The sequence below is a fragment of the Sminthopsis crassicaudata genome, chromosome 4 (assembly GCF_048593235.1).
Source record: "Sminthopsis crassicaudata isolate SCR6 chromosome 4, ASM4859323v1, whole genome shotgun sequence".
NCBI classification, from domain to species: domain Eukaryota; kingdom Metazoa; phylum Chordata; class Mammalia; order Dasyuromorphia; family Dasyuridae; genus Sminthopsis; species Sminthopsis crassicaudata.
Genome location: NC_133620.1, coordinates 198,496,501 through 198,514,863, shown reverse-complemented (window position 1 = coordinate 198,514,863; position 18,363 = coordinate 198,496,501). Strand labels below are relative to the sequence as shown.

The 18,363-nt window shown below is 35.6% G+C and overlaps 1 protein-coding gene across 2 annotated transcripts in view; it reads left to right on the top strand.

Annotated features, from left to right (window-relative positions):
* The window catches only part of CRYBG1 (crystallin beta-gamma domain containing 1), a 252,229-nt gene that overhangs the window by 219,653 nt on the left and 14,213 nt on the right, over positions 1 to 18,363 (top strand). For both annotated transcript variants that reach the window (XM_074310169.1, XM_074310170.1), the window contains 7 exons: positions 3,116 to 3,242; positions 3,427 to 3,459; positions 6,044 to 6,156; positions 7,169 to 7,298; positions 15,188 to 15,327; positions 16,906 to 17,029; positions 17,445 to 17,603. In XM_074310169.1, the coding sequence (XP_074166270.1) occupies positions 3,116 to 3,242; positions 3,427 to 3,459; positions 6,044 to 6,156; positions 7,169 to 7,298; positions 15,188 to 15,327; positions 16,906 to 17,029; positions 17,445 to 17,603 (826 nt within the window). The remainder of the gene's footprint in view (positions 1 to 3,115; positions 3,243 to 3,426; positions 3,460 to 6,043; positions 6,157 to 7,168; positions 7,299 to 15,187; positions 15,328 to 16,905; positions 17,030 to 17,444; positions 17,604 to 18,363) is intronic.

The following is an 18,363-nucleotide window of genomic DNA, read 5'->3' as shown; positions in this document are numbered from 1 at the left end:
TTCATCTTTCTCTTATAATGTATGGTCGAATCTAATTTCTAAAAAGCTACCTTTTTCTAATGAGCTTTTGAATTTTGAGTTCCCTTGTGTCTCTTTTTACTGCTTATGACTTATTTTCATGCTTTGATGATTCAGTGATCTAATTGATGTGGGTACTGTTCCTTTGAACAGTTCAGATCGCAACTCACCCACAACTTCTTATATTTTTCTTTTTGTTTCATGGGTTGCCATAGCAGAAAAGTTCATCATCTAGTAGCCGACAACAAATGATGAGGCTTTTCCATTCTTAGTCTGAGTGGTGCCCATACCATCACTGAGTAGCATATCTGAAGATATTTCTGTGACTAAAAACTCACTTATTTGTGCTTCTGAATATATTTTTTTAATTTGGAAAATGAGGATTACACTTGCACCAGCCACTTTGTTCACTATTTTGTGAAATAGAATGTGATGTATAATGTGAAGAGATTCTAAAAAGTTTAAAACATGGGTCTGAGTCAGGAAGAGTCATCTTCCTGAATTCAAATTTGGCCTTAGGCCATATAAGTCTCAGTTTCCTCATCTATAAAATGATGTAGAAAAGGAAATAGCAAATCATTTCAGTATCTTTGCCAAGAAAACCTCAAATGGGAACATAAAGAATCAAGACTGAAATGACTGAACTACAACAACAAAACATGCTCATGAAAGGCTGTGTTGTTTAAGCTTATAAGGGATCATTTAGCACAGTGGAATACCTGTGACTTTGAGGTATTTCTAAGAATACTCACCTGAGAGAGTTTTTAGGTGTTAGATGCTTGCTTAAACATTTATTGAATGGAATAGAATAGCTTTCTCACTCACCAAAAATTAATATCTTGTACAGAGTAGGAGCTTAATAAATGTTGGTTGAATTGGATGGTATTAAATTACATTGACACCAACAAGCTTGTTAGTGTGATTAATAAGTGGCTATATCATGAGTTGACACCATGCAGTATAACCATTATTAACAACTTACCCTGAGGTGCTTATTTTTTGTTGTTTAACTTTGGGGTCAGATTTTCATCTCTACCAATTATGTTACTCAGAGGAATTTAAAAGATTAAAAGTAATGTGTTGATATGTAATTTAAATAAAAAAATTGTATCTTTTAATCTGAGAAAAGAAATGCCACACATTTTAACAGTTGGTGTGCATTGTGACTAACCACTTCCTTAGCCAATCATTTTGAATTGTGGAATAATACTTGTCATTGTGGTTTATTACAAAAGAGACACAGCCTTTTACTATCTTGCTGTAGAAATATTTTGGTGTTGAAGTCAGAAACTGGAATTCTTGCTTGATCACTTAGAGGAAGAAGCTTATGAGGTTCTTTTTAGAAATAAAGTTCTTTGGGGTTTAATATGATTTAAGATAAAGGTAAATAAATGTCATAGGATCTTTCTTTAATTTTCCAAATGAAAATTAAATTCCAAAGTGAGGGCAAAAGGGATTTGTGAAAGGGGATTTTAGCTATCATTTTGATTTGTTCCTTGGAGAAGTTATTGTGCACTATATATAAAGAAAGATTAGGACAGAATTAGAAAACTATTTCCTCCTCTCTTTTTCGCATTGAGGCTTTGCAAGGTTCTGCCCTAAGTCCCCTTGTCTTCTATTTCACACCTTATTCTGATGGTAACTCCTTCCAGTGACACTAATGGCAACTCCTCTGTACTTTAGACTTTAGTCTAAACACTGAGTTTAGAAGACACCGAGAGATGAAGTGATTGGACACAGCTAGTTAGGATGTGTCACACAGAGGCATGACTTGAACCCAAGGCTTCTTTATTCCATGTCCAGTTCACAATAGTAGTATCTACCATGACATGCTTTTTCTTTCCCATCTTGTATATTGTTGCCCAATACTATTTTTATGGCACTGTAAAAATCCTTTACATTAATGAATAATGAATATATGAATCGGCCAATCTCTGATTTTTGGTTGTTTTCAATATTTATTATGAGTATTGTTGTATAAATAGGGATTTTTTTTCTTTTTATATTTTTGGTCCCAAATTCACTAGAATTGTTGGACAAAAGGGTATGATTAGTTTTGTGACACTTATTACAAAAAGTGATTCTGTTTCTTAAGATATTTGTACCAGTTTCCAAGCCTACCAGCGTGTCTGATTCTTTGAGCCATAGCACACCAGGTGCTTCTATTTTCCGTTACCTCCTGAAGTTCATCCAATCTCATGTTCATTGCTTCCATGTCATTATCAATTTATCTCACTTTCTGCAGCCCCTGTTTACTTTTGTTTTCGTTCTTTCCCAGCATCAAAGTCTTTTCCAATGAGTCCTGTCTTCTCATTATGTGAATGCCGTATTTAAGCTTCAGCTTCTGTATTTGATCTTCCAATGAATAGTCTGAATTAATTTCTTTAAGTATTGACTGTCCAAAGGATTCTCAAAAGTCTTCTCTAGCCCCACAGTTCTAAAGGGTTTATTATGTGGTACTTACCATTCCTTATAGTCCAACTCTTGCAGCCACACATTGCTGCTAGAAAAACCATAGCTTTGACTATATGGCAGGTGATGGTAGCAAAAGCACATGAACTGGAGGCAGTAAACAGGGATTGTGGATCAGGAATGTGAACTTTATACCTCTCTTTTGCTAAGGGTAGGATTCTATTATTTCATAATTCATTATCTTGCTGTTTAAAACCACTTGTCTTCTGAACTACTCTGCTATGGCTGAGAGGCACCATGCCCACCATGAGGTGGGCAATGTAGTGTCTCTGCTTCTTAGTATGCTGTGTAAATTTCCCATAGTTTCCTTCCAAGGAGCATCTTTTAATTTCGTGATTGCACTCATATTTTTTGCTTTGAATAGAAGTGGAGATTTATGGGACAAATACAGACTTGTCAGATGTTTGAGTTAGAGGGATTCCAAAGGTCTCTAACCTAACCCATATCTGAATAAAGAATATTCTTGATTATGCTTTTATTTCTTGAGACAGTACATGGCATTTTGGAGGCAGCTCTCTGAAGAACTTTTTTTCCCTTCTATATGTTAAAGTGAAATATTTAATTGCTCTAGCTTATATCTAAATTCTATAAGAAGTAAAAAGTCTGTGATTTTGTTCCTTTTCAGATGGGTGGCTTATGAAAATCCAGATTTCACTGGAGAACAATATATACTTGATAAAGGATTATATACTAGTTTTGAAGACTGGGGAGGCAAGAATTGTAAGATCTCTTCAGTTCAACCTATATGTTTGGTAAGACACCACAATTTATTTGAATATGTTCCATAAAAGTTATATATTATAGTATTTTATACTGATACAAGAAAAATATATGTGGATCACAACAAAAAACAGTTTAATGCCTCCCCACACACATACTAAAAACAGTAAAAGTATCTACTAATTAATTCTTTTCTTTTTTCTTTAAAAATTTTAGGATACCTTTACTAGCCCAAGAGAAAGAAATAAAGTAAGTAATTCTTTGAAAAATGTTCTGTTATAAATTTAATTATAATCAGTACCACAGAGATACAGTTATCAGAGAGAATTTATCCATTGAATCCTTAATATTGATATGATAGAAACAAATGAATTCAAGAACAACAACAACAAAAAATCCATTTGTTTTTATGTCCCTATTGAGGTCTACCTTAAGTTCTTTGGCTTAGTTTTTTTCTTTTAAAAAAAAATGTAGTTGAAATCAGTTACGTATACATTCTATTTCTAATTGTATTTTGCAGTATTTTTATAGAGATCTTTCTATATTTCCTTCTTGGAAAGCTAGGTGGTTTGGTGGATAGAGGGCTGGGCCTGGAGTCAGGAAAACTCGTTTTCCTGAGTTCCAGTTTGACTTCAGACTCTTACTATCTGTATGACCCTGAAAAATTCACGTAACCCCTGTTTGTCTTTTGAGCTGGAGAGGAAAATGAAAAAGCAATCCAGTCTCTTTGCCCAAAAAATCCCAAATAGGATCATGAAGAGTCAGATAAGATTTAAAACAACTAAACAACAAATTTCCTTTTGTTCCTCTTTACTATTTTTATGGCACTGTAATAATCCTTTACATTAATGAATAATGAATATATGAATTGGCCAATCTCTGATTTTTGGTTGTTTTCAATATTTATTATGAGTATTGTTGTATAAATAGGGATTTTTTTTTTATATTTTTGGTCCCAAATTCATTAGAATTGTTGGAGAAAAGGGTATGATTAGTTTTGTGACACTTATTACAAAAAGTGATTCTGTTTCTTAAGATATTTGTACCAGTTTCCAAGCCTACCAGCAATATATGAGAGTTCCTGTTTCCCCCATATCCAACATGGATGTTACCATTTTTTGGCCTTTTTTTTTTAGGGAATGAAGGGGGATTCTAGTGGTTATAAGATTACCATCTTAAGGTTGTCTTGAATTGCATTTTTCTGTTAGTGAATTTAAGCAGCTCTTTTTGAGATTATTGAAAGTTTGAATTTTCTCTGTAAATTGCCTATACTTGTCCTTTGATTTTTGCTTCATTATCATTAGTGGTATAGGAATCTTTTCCTAATGATTTCTCTTTTTTAAAAATTAGAAATTTTCTCTTTTTATAAAAATCTAAGCAAAAAGTCAGTAAGTCATCAAGCATTTACTAAGCACCTACAGGTTGCCAGACACTGTGTCCTAAATGTAGGGAAATACAAAGAAAGATAAAAGACTGTTTTTGCCCTTGAAGAACCCACAGTCTAATGAGGGATACAACAACAGCCTCCCCTCCCCTCCCCACTCCCCAAAGTTGCCAGAGAACATTGGTGATATTTTTTGATTGATTGACTTATTTAATAGGAATAGGAATAGGACTTGTGAATCCAGTGGTATAAAGAACTTTCTACTGAGAAAACTCCCTCTACTGGTATAGGTATTTAGCCTTGGCTCTGAGAATTTAAGTGACTTACCCAGGCTAAAATATCCCGCATGCTTTGGAGGTAGGAGTTAAATTCCAGTGTTTCTGATTCGAAGGCTGCTCTATCCATTTTGCCATACAACCTCAAAGTTATTTAAATGAGTTGAAAAAAAACATATATGCTATATTTATATGTTTATATACACATACACAATGTAATATATAAACATTAAGTCAAATGATATATCACTATTAAATAATATATATTAAATCATATATATATAATAATGTATGAGTATATATTTTAAGTTTTATTTTTAATGGTTTGATTACTAGTATTCAAATGTAGCTCAAAGAAAAGAAGCATGGTGTCTCTTAGCCATAGCAGAGAAGTTCAGAAGACAAGTGGTTTTAAACAACAAGATAATGAATTATGAAATAATAGAATCCTAGTTTTAGCAAAAGAAAGGGGGGTATAAAAGTTCACATTCCTGATCCACAACTCCTATCTACTGCCTCCAGTCCAAGTGCTTTTGCTACCATCACCATATTTGCCCACTTTGTAACCCCCATATGTGGGGTGCACATGTTTAGGATTGATCCTGTAATTCTCTTAAAGATACTAGTCTGACTTTTTGTCCCATCCTTTAAATGCCAACTTTCAGCATCAACTGAGTTTTATGGGTAAGCCTTATGCTTTTTAATGGGCATACTCAGACTGCCTTAATTACACAAGTGTAAATACCACACTGGTCTTCATCCCTTGTTCATATACAGTATTTTGATAGGTCAGCAAGTGTTTTTCCTCATTGAGAGGGAAGAAAATTTATTGTTTCCAAAATTATTAAGTTGGAGCAGGTGAACAGAGAGACAGCCTAGAGGAAAGCTTTAAAATATTTTATTACTTGTTACCACAATTGTTCTCAAAGAGTTATGATTTTTCAGTTGTTGGATTGTCTTTGATGTTATAGATTTATATTTTAAAATCGTAGATGCTATGGAAATCATGTTTACAAATGATCTATTAAAGGAAGTTATAAAAACTGAAAGGTTTCGAAATTTAAAAACTTGGTTTGCTATAACTAGCATTTAGAGGATATATTTGACTCAGCATTTTAAAGGCACAGTGTGTTTTGGAAAATAATATTCTGTCTTTATGCTCACTTTTCAAAAGGTTCACTTATTCGCAGAACCTGAATTCCGTGGTAGTAATAAAGTTTTTGGAGAAACTACTAAACAGATTGAAGATTCCTTCTCTGCCAAGTCTTGCAGAGTTTTGGGAGGCAGGTAAGCAGAAAGAAAAACTTAATTCTATTTTACTGAGTCAATAGTGCATTGACAGTCATTTATAGAGTACTTCCCATGCTTGCATTCCTGAAGTACATGTTGGGTATCCAGAAGGAAATATCAGATATGTTTCTAGCTCTTAGTAAGTTTATAAACTAATTAGGGAGATAAGACTAATTTGACATAATGGTGAATAATAGTAGATTGGTATTTAAGTGCTAAATTGAAGGGTAAAGGTTACAATTAAGATAAGAGTCTAGGAGAAGTGAGAATAATCTTCTTGGAAGAAGTGGGATGTCAGTTGGGTCTTGTGTCTTAGAATTTTGATTGGATCTCAAGGCTTATCTAGACTATTCCCTGGTCAAATCACCAATCTTACCTCTAGCATCCCCAAAACCTTGTCATCAAATTTTTGCTTTAAAACCTCTAAGCAAATTTACTACTTTTTTTTTTTTTTTTTTTTTTTTTGTTTTGTTTTTGTAAGCAGCTCTAATTATGAGGAAGTTTTTCTCCATTATTTTTAGATGAAATTTCCCAATTTGTGACTTTCCTTTATTGCTTGTAAATTCTGATTTCCTTGGTCAAATAGAGCAGATCTTATTCTCTCTTCTTTGGGACATACCTCCAAATATTGGGTACCCCCATGAGACTTCTTTTCCCCTAGGTAAAAGTTATTAGTTCCTTTAATTATGGTTTGAGTTTTTCTTTTATCATTCTTTTTTGGTATAAACAAAACCAAAATGGAAAGAAAAGTATCCTTGTCCTACACAGCTGCCATTCTCCCACCCCCAGTAAAAAAATAAAATCTCCCAGGTAGAAAGTCTTGCTTTCTTTTACTTTGCTAATTTATAATTTTCTGCCTCTCATATCATTCATTCTTTTAGAAAAGCAAACCCAAGTTTGTAGTAGTGTTCTAATCTCAGGCTTAATTAAGATTTCTCTGTTTTGTAACAGTCTGTTTTTTAAAAAAATTTCAGATTATCAACTCTTATGCTTTTTTTATCTTTTACAGCTGGGTTGCTTATGATGGGGAAAATTTCTCTGGTAATCAGTATGTATTAGAAGAAGGACACTATCCTTCTCTATCTGCAATGGGATGTCCTCCTGAAACGAATTTTAAGTCTCTTCGCTATATAGATGTTGTAAGTAAACCAACATGAAAGCCTATTTATAAACATGTATAGCTTATGTTACCTATTTTATGTGTCTTAGACTAATAGAAGCTGGGAATTGATCATCTGATTGATCATCTGTGGGATTAATAGATGTATAAAACTTTCTTCAGAGCTCTATGTTTGGGGAGAGGAGGAACTTACTAGATCATAGGATCATAGATTTAAAGCTGAGAGGAATTCTAGAAGTTCCCTGGTCCAACTTGCTTATTTTATAGATGGGGAAATAAGCTTTGGGAACTTTATGATTTGTCCAAAGCCAAGGATTTGGACCTACATTCTCTGTTCATTTAGTACATTTTCTACTAAGCCATGAAAAACCAGTCCTTTTTCTATTGTACCTATTGTGGGCCTGGACCTTATTTAGATTAGTTCCTTAGTATTTTAGGTCTAGAATTGGAATGATATGAGAATGAAAATGGCATCTAAGAAAATGAGGCTGGTTTAGTTTTAGCTAGGAAAGGATATTCAGAACAGGGAAGGGATGTTTGTTTATCGAGGATAAAGCTTTCCAGTATTGTTCAAACCTGAAGGAAGAGCTCTTGCTCTTCATGCCTAGGCTATTTTGTACCCAGATGAGTAGGGGGCTTCAGTAGGGGCCTGGGCCTTAGTCACTTGAGTCACTTACATTTTGAGGGCACTTTTAACTTTCCTAACTTGCTTTGGGGATGAGGTGAAATAATATTTTGTTCTCACCATACTACCACACTGTCTGTCTGTTCTTCTGTTCATATTTAATTTTAATCTATGTCATCTAAAAGCTACATAACTTTGCTTATCTAGTGGAAAAATTTAGTTATTATTCTAGGCCTTCGTCACCCAGATACCCCTTGAAAAATGTATTGCATTTGCACTGCAAAGATTCCTGACCTATAGTCTATAAATTTATATTTTTTTTGTAAAGAAGATAATTTGATAATTATTTTAATATCATTGCCCATTTATATTCCACTTGTTTTATTTTATACACTTAATACCATTATATTGAGGAGTTTGTAGGCTTCCTCAGACTGCCTAAGGGGTTTGTGACACAGGAGAGTTGATGAAACCTTGATTTGAAATGTGTTCTGTGGGGAAATCTGTATAGCCAGAAGATTCTGTTCAAGTGATGGGAGTTCCGATTAATTGGATGTTCTCATTAGTTAAGGCTGAGAATCACTGCCTTTGTTAATATGAAAAAAATATTTTCCTTTGATGAATGAATAAGATTGCCCATTCCAATAAGTACAGAATAGTGAACTTGGCTGAATCTTTTCCTGAATGATGCCTCAAGATTAACATTGTGGAAAAAAAATAATTCTCTTTGAACACTGCCATAAACACACATGTGGAGAGCATAGAAAAAAATTTGGGGAACTTCTAACTGTGGGTAAGGTCTGGACTTTAGTAAGCACCCCAGGGTAGTATTGTTCCCACTCTACAGCTATAGCCATGGTTATGGTTGTGGTTATTGCTCTCCTATTTAGATCTTAAAATCTATGATTCCCAAACTGTGTGCCTAGTAATACTTGCCCCAGTGAACTCACAAGGATACTGAGGTATATTTAAAATTGTCAAGATGAATTCTTTTATTCAGGGAGGGATTGAGGGAATGGAGTTAAGTGACTTGCCCAAGGTCACACAGCTAATATGTGTCAAGTGTCTGATGCTAGATTTTAATTCAGGGCCTCCTGACTCTAGGACTTGTGCTCTATGCACTGTGCCACTTACCTGTCCCATTGATTTCTTAGTAAATGGAACCATTTGGTATTCCTTTTAGAGGTTTAGAGGTGCTATGGAATGATTACTGAGTCACTATGGCACCAAAGTTGGAGAGCCTCTGCCTTAAAGGTTTGTTTGAGCATGAAGTTGTGCTGAGCACCATAAAAGAGCAATGCATAAAGAGTACTAGACTGCTGGGAAAAATAAAAATCTCTGGAGAATCTGGCATTGTAGAGCCTGTCACTGTGTGTATCTCTTTGTCTCACACTCTCAGCATTTGTTCCATCTCTGATTGTAATCCTCCAAGCTGGGCTGTCTTCTGCTGTTTTCCCACCAGTCACCTCTCTGCCAGAATGTTATGTCTTGCATTTGAAATTTTTCTTCTGCCCTCATTACCTGCATTCTACTACTTGAGCTTACTCCACAGGAGCTGGTTTGGAATCTCTTTCCCCTTTCATGTTCTCTCTGAGCTTGTCCAGTCCAAATGAGTTGCATTTCAGTTATAGCATTTAGCCCATGGTAAGAACGCAAGGCATCTTTTAAATTGTGAATTTAGAAATTGTCAAAAGAAAGAATTTGGTCAAATATAAATAGAGCACTGGGCCTGGAGTAAGGAGGACCCAAGTTCAAATGTGGCTTCAGACCCTTAACACTTACTAGCTATGTGATTCTAAGAAATCATTCCAATTTGCTTCACTAAAATGTGTGTGCTTGTGTTTGTGTATGTATATTATATGTGTGTGTGTGTGTAATTCTGATAGAAGTGGCAGGACACGTATAGACAACAGATAGCTGAATCCATAAAATAACAGATGTTGATTGCCAAATAAGTGGCACACATAAAATAAATAACTAATACCTAAATTCAGAAGTGCTTGAGTTCACAGCTTCTTAGGGTCTCTAGGGAAATGTTTCATAGAGATAGGATTTGAACTGGGTTTTAAAGAATGGGTTTGAATTGGACAGGCAGAGTGGAGAGGTGTGTCAGTGAGGTGACTAGTATGAACAAAAGTAGAAAATGTGTTGTAAATGCCTAAGGCATTTTAGGCATTTTGGAGGTTGGTGTAGGAGTTGGGGGGGTAGGCAATTAGACCAGCCTGACTAAAGCCGAGAATCTGTATCATAGCATAGCGGAAGATAAGGTTGGAAAGGTAGATTAAAGCCTGAATGCCAGCCAGGCTTAGGAATTCAGGTTTTAGTTTATATTCTGTGACTTCCCTTTAGAATCAACTTGGATTTTGTAGGGATGGGGGAGTTTCCCCATAAGACCAAATCATATAGCTTAACTGTTTACTAAAACATAATTTCAGATAGCTTAAGTAATTACTGAAAATAAGTGGAAAAACAGAAAATAAAATGATACTTTGGCTTGTGACAGCTCCGTTGAGATTATTCCTAATGAGACAGATGAAGAAGAAGGTATTTGGGCTTTTAAATAGGTAGCTTTATCAGAGTGGACCTTTGCTTGGCCTTGGTAATTTCAAAGATTGTAATGTTAAGTGTCTTAATCTTCAGCATGTAACTTAATGTTATATGTCTTAACATGTTTAACATTAAAGACAGCATATTCTTTGGAACTGTGAATCATCCGTCTCACAATGTGTTGTCTTTAAAGAGTCTTCTCTCTGAAATTTGGCTCCTGTTGGAAAAGCAGAAAAGATTTCTTTTGAATGGGTTGGCTTGCTAGGCAGTACAATGGAGAGAGTGGATTTGGAGTCGAAGGCCTAAACTCAGACCTGGCCTGTGTGATCCTGGACAAGTCATTTAACCCTGTTTACTTTTTTCCTCATCTGTAACTACTCCAATAGCTCTGCCAATAAAACCCCAAATGGGGCCATGAAGAGTTGGAAACGACTGAAATGATTAAACAACAATAGTAAATCTGAATTTTTTCAAGTGGTATGAGCCTATGAAATTCTCATTTCATTTTCCTTGGTGACCCTTTTTCCCCACAAAGGGGAAGTCTTATTTGCAAGGGAAGGAGCACACATTTCAGCTGAGGACAAAGTGTAGCTCCATGTATGCCGGGATGGATACTGGATATAAAATGACAACAGTGGGGTGATGAAAATATTATTTCTATGGCCTTTAAAATTTGCAAAGCACATTCTGTTATCTCATTTGACCGTCTCATCAGCTTTTTGAGGTAGGTAGTACAAGCATTACCCTGATTTGATAGAAGAAGAAACAGATGTAAAAAGATTAAATAACCATTCCCTCATATCCACCCCCATACACACTTCCTCCATGGCTATACAGCTATTCAAAGTGCTAGAAATGGACTTTGAAACGCAGGCTCTTCTGATTCTAAATCCGGAAGTCATTCAACAAGCATTTAGTAAGAATGTATTATGTACATTGGTACTATGCTAAGTGCCCTGTTGTACACAAATAGTAAAGCAAAAGAATGGGAGAGATTAGAAACAGATTTTAGATGTTTCTGTTAATCATTATCATAACTGGCCTTACAATGATGAGTTCTGCAGTAATTATGGAAATAAAACGTTACTTGGTCCTAAAGACCTTCCCCTGCTGGATAAGAAGGAAAAAAATAGCTTCTTTCTGAGTCTCTGTATTATAGTTTTGTTTTTTGTTTTTTTTTAGCCATTTTGTTGTTTAGTCGTTTTTTCCATTGTCTAACTCTTCATGAAGTCATTTGGAGTTTTCTTGGCAAAGATTTAAAGTGGTTTCCATTTCCTTTTCCAGCTCATTTTATAATTGAAGAAATGTGAGACAAACTGAGTTAAATGACTTGCTCATAATCACACAGCTAGTAAGTATCTGAAGCTGGATTTGAATCCATAAATGACATAAAAAACACAAAATGACCCTTCTTGACTCCAGGATTGGCATTTCCCATTATTGTTAATTTTGAGGCATCTGGTGATGTTGTGGATAGAGAGCCAGGCCTGGAGTGAGGAAGATCTGAATGCAAATCAGATTTTGCTCTTTGACTATCTTTGGGCATGTCATTTAACCTTAATATGCCTTAATTTTTTCAACTGTAGAAGGAGAGATAAAAATATGAGCACCTACTTGGCTCATTTAGAACTGTGAATCATCCATCCAAACTGTGGATTTGTAGTTTTTAAGTTCAAGTTATTTATGAGGATCAAATGAGATATTTTGACTACATAATAGGCACTATGTAAATGATTATTCCCTTGCATTTCCCTGCCTTTTTTTTTTTTTTTTTTTAAATCGAGTCTCCCTAACTCACTCAGACTGGAATACTCATGGGCCCAATCCCAATTCTGACAGGCACAGTTGCTTTGTCCTATTTTTTTTCCCAATTTGTGGGCCCTCCACTTCCAGAGGCTGACAATATAATGCTGGTTTTAGTCTGGAAATCTGATTGGTTTGACCCGCTGAAGCTCAGAATTCTTGAGTTAGAAAGATCTGCCAGCCTCAGTCTTCCTAGCAGCTGGAATTGCAATCATATATACTCCTGTGTCCAGTTTACTGGTACCTTTTATCTGCATATGTGTTGAGGGAATAAAAAAAAAAAAAGTATTGGTCAAGTATCTACCATGTGCTTCCCAAAACAAAAGTAAACTTACTTTTAGTGGGGGGACTGGGGGAGAAGACAGTACATATATTGGGAGTGGTAGCCAGGGAACTTTTTATCTGAAGAGTTACAATAATTGGTTGTTGTCCTTCATTCTCAAAGAGGTCCAAAATGATATCACAATGTCTGACTGGCTGATCAGACCAATATTGTCAAGAGGATCACAGCTTATGAAGCTAAATGAATTGATAAGCTCAGAAGAGCATAGATTTAGAGCTGGGATATGAAAGCATACAGTATAGACACTGTTAGAATTCATTTGCAAAGCACAAAGGACCATACAGATGTATAAAATATTTAAGAATGGCTTTCATCCAAAAATGAATAGGAAACCTCAGTAAGCTTATGGATACTGGCTAAATTCCAGTTATTAAGTAAATAAATAGTGCATGAATAAATGGCTGAATAGCATTATGAAGAAAATCCTTTGTGTAAAGAAAATTTCTGGTACTTAGCTAATGGTACAGTTAACTTCAAAAAATATTTGGCAGTAAAATTCGATATAATTGAAACTGGACAGTCTGCCTGAGTTCTACTTATGGGATCTGACTCCTACAATGTATTGTATCAAAACCTTCCTGAGATGTTCTCACTTGTTGAAGTTTTCCTACCCATAAATTATGTTTTCAAGACCTGATAGTCTATCATTTTCCATTTTCTTTTAAGTTTTTAGTAGCTGGCCCTCTTGAGAAGACTTGGTTTGTCTGCGGTTGGTTATGTTATTTTTTCTGCCTTTAAAATGATATATAGACTTCATTTTATTTGACTGCTGGGTGGCTTTCAGTGCAGCGTTTGTCACCACAACAGAGGGTGGTTTGGACATACCCTCCAGTTGGGGAAGTAGAGAGGTTTCATCTTGATTATTTCTCAGAGGTTCCTCCTATCTCTGCCATGACTCAATGTGTGCAGCCTGGTAGAATGTATAGCGTGCTCAACGTTGAAGTCCTAAAGCTCGGTGACTGTGCATTGCTCATCTGTGAAACTAACAGAAGGATTCCTACAGCACCTACATCTCTAGACTGTTAGGAGAATCAGATGAGATAAAGTAAAGCAAGGTGCACTCCAGGCGTGTCAGTTATTATTATGATCATTATATACCAAGAGAAGACAGGAATTCAGGACTGCTCAGCCCCCGAATGGCTCCCCACAGCTATGCTCTTAAACACAAATGTCAGCTTCCTCCCTGTAGTCAGACACTGGCCTGTGTGTGCACATACATTGCTGACTACAACACAGTGTTCCTTTGTTGGGAGTACTCACTGGAGGAAACCAGTATTTTTTTTTTTCTTCAGAATTTGAGAGCTTGAATCCTAATGTTGCCTGAGACTTTTAAATAGCCTAATTTGAATTTGATGCATGGCTAAGGGGAGTTGGGCTCTCACTGGGAGGCCATGTTAGCTGAGAGTCTAAAAAAAAAGTTTGGAATGTCTCCAAAGTATTATAGAAATCCAAGGTTATTGGGTTATTTGTCCAAGACGCTGTTGATTTAGACATGTGATGATGATGGCCCCCTGTGGTATTTTATACAGCCCATGCTTGTTATACTTAATGCTCCTGTTGACCATGCAGACCATTTCTACTACCTAATAATATTCTTTGTTTGCTGAGCCACAAAATGCTTTTTTTTTGCATGCTGGGGCCTGTCCACATAAATTGGGCAGTTAGGTTCCACACCCATGACATGAAACTTTAATCTGGGGGAAGAAAACATTGCAAGCTTCAGCTGGCTTTTTGATGTATTGTTTATGATCTCAGATGTATTTATTATGAGAGGTTGGTGAGGGAACATAAGGGTTTCTCTGCAATTCAGATGAAAACGAGCAAGTTCCTCTTGGGTCTGTGGGCTTTTGTACTATGCCAATACGGGTTTTCCTTCTTCTTGTGTTTCTTTTTCCTCTGATATCAATTGAAGCAGGTGTGCACTTGATAATTCTTTTTTTTTTTTCCTCACTGCAATTTTTCTTCTGAAGATTGACTTGGGGACACATGCAAATAAAGTCATCTAGAAGGCAACTTTAGTCTATTTTTCTGCATGGAGAGATTACTTTGATTACAATGCACACTGGGACAATGACAGAGCCTACTTCAGGTCTTCCCCAGATAGCATTCTGTGTCAAGAGTTTTTCGATCCATCAAGAAAAATGGCCAAATTAAATGCAGACTCCATCAGAATGGCTGTTATGTTGCTTTACAAATTTCTTTAGGCCTAGATTCCCCCCTTTTCTATTACAGTGTTCAAAAGAATTACATATACAATTACCTCCCTTTTTGTTCAGTAGGAAATCTGTTGCCTAGATATTCCTCCCCCAAGCAACACTTTTATTTATCTGTAGAGTTATTTTTAAAAATCATTTTGGAGACAAAATATATAGGTTCTTTAGAAGGGGGAATTTATTGGCTAGCTGAATCTGACAGACTTTGTATTTTTATCGATTCTTATATAGATATATATTTATATAACTATAACTATATATATATATATATATATATATATATATATATATATATATATATCCAAATATCCTTCACATAAATTCTAACAATTATGCTAGAATGAAAAATTAAGCATTCTCTTTCCTCCTAAAAACAGGAATTTTCAGAACCAGTAATAGTTCTTTTTGAAAGAGAAGACTTCAAAGGAAAAAAAATTGAACTTAATGAAGAAGTAGTCAACCTCCGCTTCCTGGGATTCAACACTCAAATACGCTCTGTCCAGGTTATTGGCGGCATGTAAGCTAATCTTTTTTTTGTTTGTTTTTCAAGCTACAAAAAACACTATCACATTGAGAAACTGGTGTTCTATGTATTCATATGAATTTCTGTTCTGTTATCTTGGCCAATGTACAAATTTGTCTTTCATGAATTAAGTTTTATAATAAGAAGAATTTTAAAATCTCCCCAAAGCAAGTACATGCTATAGTTTGACTGTAGCTATCATGGATCTGGACTACCAAAAAGAATCAAATATATTAGTGAGAATTATGAATCATAATGTTACTTTGATTTCCTTTCATGACTAAAAATGAATATGTAAGTTAGCAAGTGCCTCTTGAGATTAGCATACAAATAAGTCTGTTCAAAGTTAGCCATTCATTCATTTATTAATTCATTCATTCATTTATTAAGAACCTAACTCTACTATTTTAGTTATTGGAAGAAATGCAAAGTTTAGATAAAAGTCAAGTACTTGCGCTAGTCACTGATGATATAAGGACAAAAAGGAGGGTTCATGCCTTAAAGAAACTTAGATTCCAATAGAGGAGCTTGATGAAGTTATATAGCTTAGGTCAGGGGTTCTCAAACTACGGCCTGTAGGCAGATGCGGCCTGCTAAGGAGGACGTTTATGTGGCCCTCCGGGTTATGGCAAATGGGCTGAGGGGCTGGAGACAGAGTGTGAGCTTTTGTTTTTACTCTAGTCCGGCCCTCCAACAGTCTGAAGAACAGGGAACTGGCCCCTATTTAAAAAGTTTGAGGACCACTGGCTTAGATGATCTCAGTTAAAAAAAATGATGAAAGTATTTTATTTTTAAAAATACACTAAACATTATTTAGTGCTTCCTTTAAGTATTATTACTTCTAATAAATTATCTCTCTCTCTCTCTCACACACACACACACAATTTATTTTACAAATCCAGAAGTTTTTGTGGCTGTGATTTAACTATTTGCATACCCTTCCCTCTACCTCCATTTTTTCCTGGCTAGGAGAAAATCATAATTATGATGTTAGGATTTCCAACCCATATTTCACAATCACAGGAATGTTGTAAGTTACTGGAGCAGATGGAGTGGACAAGAGTAACTTTCTGATGTCCATCCATGTTTGTCTTCTGGAGTGTACCTCGACTGAGAAAAGTGTCATTAGGCACACCCACTCCAAGCTTCAGTCTTCCTTCTAGGGTTTGAAACAGAGGCTGACTTTATGCAAAAAGGTTCTGTGAGTCATTCTGAGAGCTCTTTCTTGTACTTCACCAACTATACAGAGTGGGAATGGCTCATAAGGCTAGATGAGTTATTTTGCTAAAAGAATGCATGAGCTTTATTGTCTACTTCCCCCTTTGTAAGGGAAATACTAGTGTGTTTTTTTTAAGAAAAGTATCCTTTAAACTGTTGCTTATAGTATAAATGTTTTTCAAGATGGCATTTTAGACTATTTAAGAAAAGACAAGTGGGTGAGATAAGATTTTAGTTTCATCTGTAATTTGGAAGTATTATTCTAGAAAGTTTTAAGATTTCAACAATGAATGCAATTTATGTTTCTTTTGATACAAATGTTGTTACTGATTATAGCTTATTTTATTCCCCCAGATGGGTCACTTATGAATACAGCAATTATAGGGGGCGGCAGATCTTGCTGTCACCTGCAGAAGTATCCAATTGGTATGAATTCAGTGGCTGCCGCCAGATAGGTTCTCTTAGACCTTTTATTCAGGTAGGTTTTTTTTTTTTTCTTTTTCTAGCATTTTCCATAAACTTTCATCATGGCTGTGATCTGTTATCTTGTATACTCTCCCTTCCACTCATCTTTCCTGTCATTCCTTTAATGTCAGAATATTATCCACAGCTAATAAGTTTAAAATTGGCTTGAGACACCTTACATTTAGTCTCCCTTCCTGGCTGAATTGAGAGCTACTCTAAAAGTGCTGACACATCTAGCCTTAGAATATGGACTGTTCCCAACACTTGTGGTCCTTCTTTGAGAATTTCATCTTGTTTCCCTCTTTGAAAGAACTCGAGACTCTCTGAGACGAGCCGGCATCCTAATTCTCCCTCCATCTCCATTAGCTGTGGAGCTAATCAATACTATTCCCAATAGTATTTCATTGTTGTTGTTTCTGCTTTCTCAGAAACGGATCTACTTCAGGCTTCGAAATAAAGCCACAGGGTTATTCATGTCAACCAATGGAAACCTGGAGGATCTGAAGCTTCTAAGGATACAAGTGATGGAGAATGTTGGAGCAGATGATCAGATATGGATTTATCAAGAAGGATGCATCAAATGCAGGGTGAGACCTTGGGGCTGGACCATGAGACTCAGCTGCCACTTTGCCTTTAATGTACTTTTGCTTCCTCCAAAGGGCATTCTGTCCAAACCATAGCTTGTGTAAAAAGAATTCCCTTGCTCTGGGAGAATACCCTTCCCTTTCAGTTCCTGAACTAGTTTCTTATAGTATCAACTCTCTACACTTGCATCATTTTCATTATGTTTTCCCCGCTACATTGCAACAAAACAAAGGAGGCGCTCATATTTGTGCAACCCTCTTTTCTTAACCTACTTTGTGCTGTCATTAACTAAGAACAGAAGGAGCTAACAAATACAAATCAGCATTTCTGTTTCCCAACTGTAGCTTTTATAGTCAAACAGTGTGGTTGAGATGTGAGACTATAAGTTATTAAAGAATGCTGCAAGGCACACATTGCCTTCCTGGTTTTCTGTGTCACTGGGGTTGTTTAAAAAACAAAACAAAAAAACCCCAACCCATATATATATATATATATATATATATATATATATATATATATATATATATATATATAATATCTATGTTTATATTCATCTTATTTCTCTTGGAGGTGAAGAGGGATAAATATCTGTCACCTCCTCTCAGTTGTTTACTCACATCTATCTCTTTATAACCCCATTTTTTTTTTGTTGTTTTTTTGGCAAAGATACTGGAATGGTTTTTGCCATTTCCTTCTCCAGCTCATTTTACAGATGAGGAACTTGGGCAAATAGAGCTAACTGACTTGCCTGGGGTCACTCAG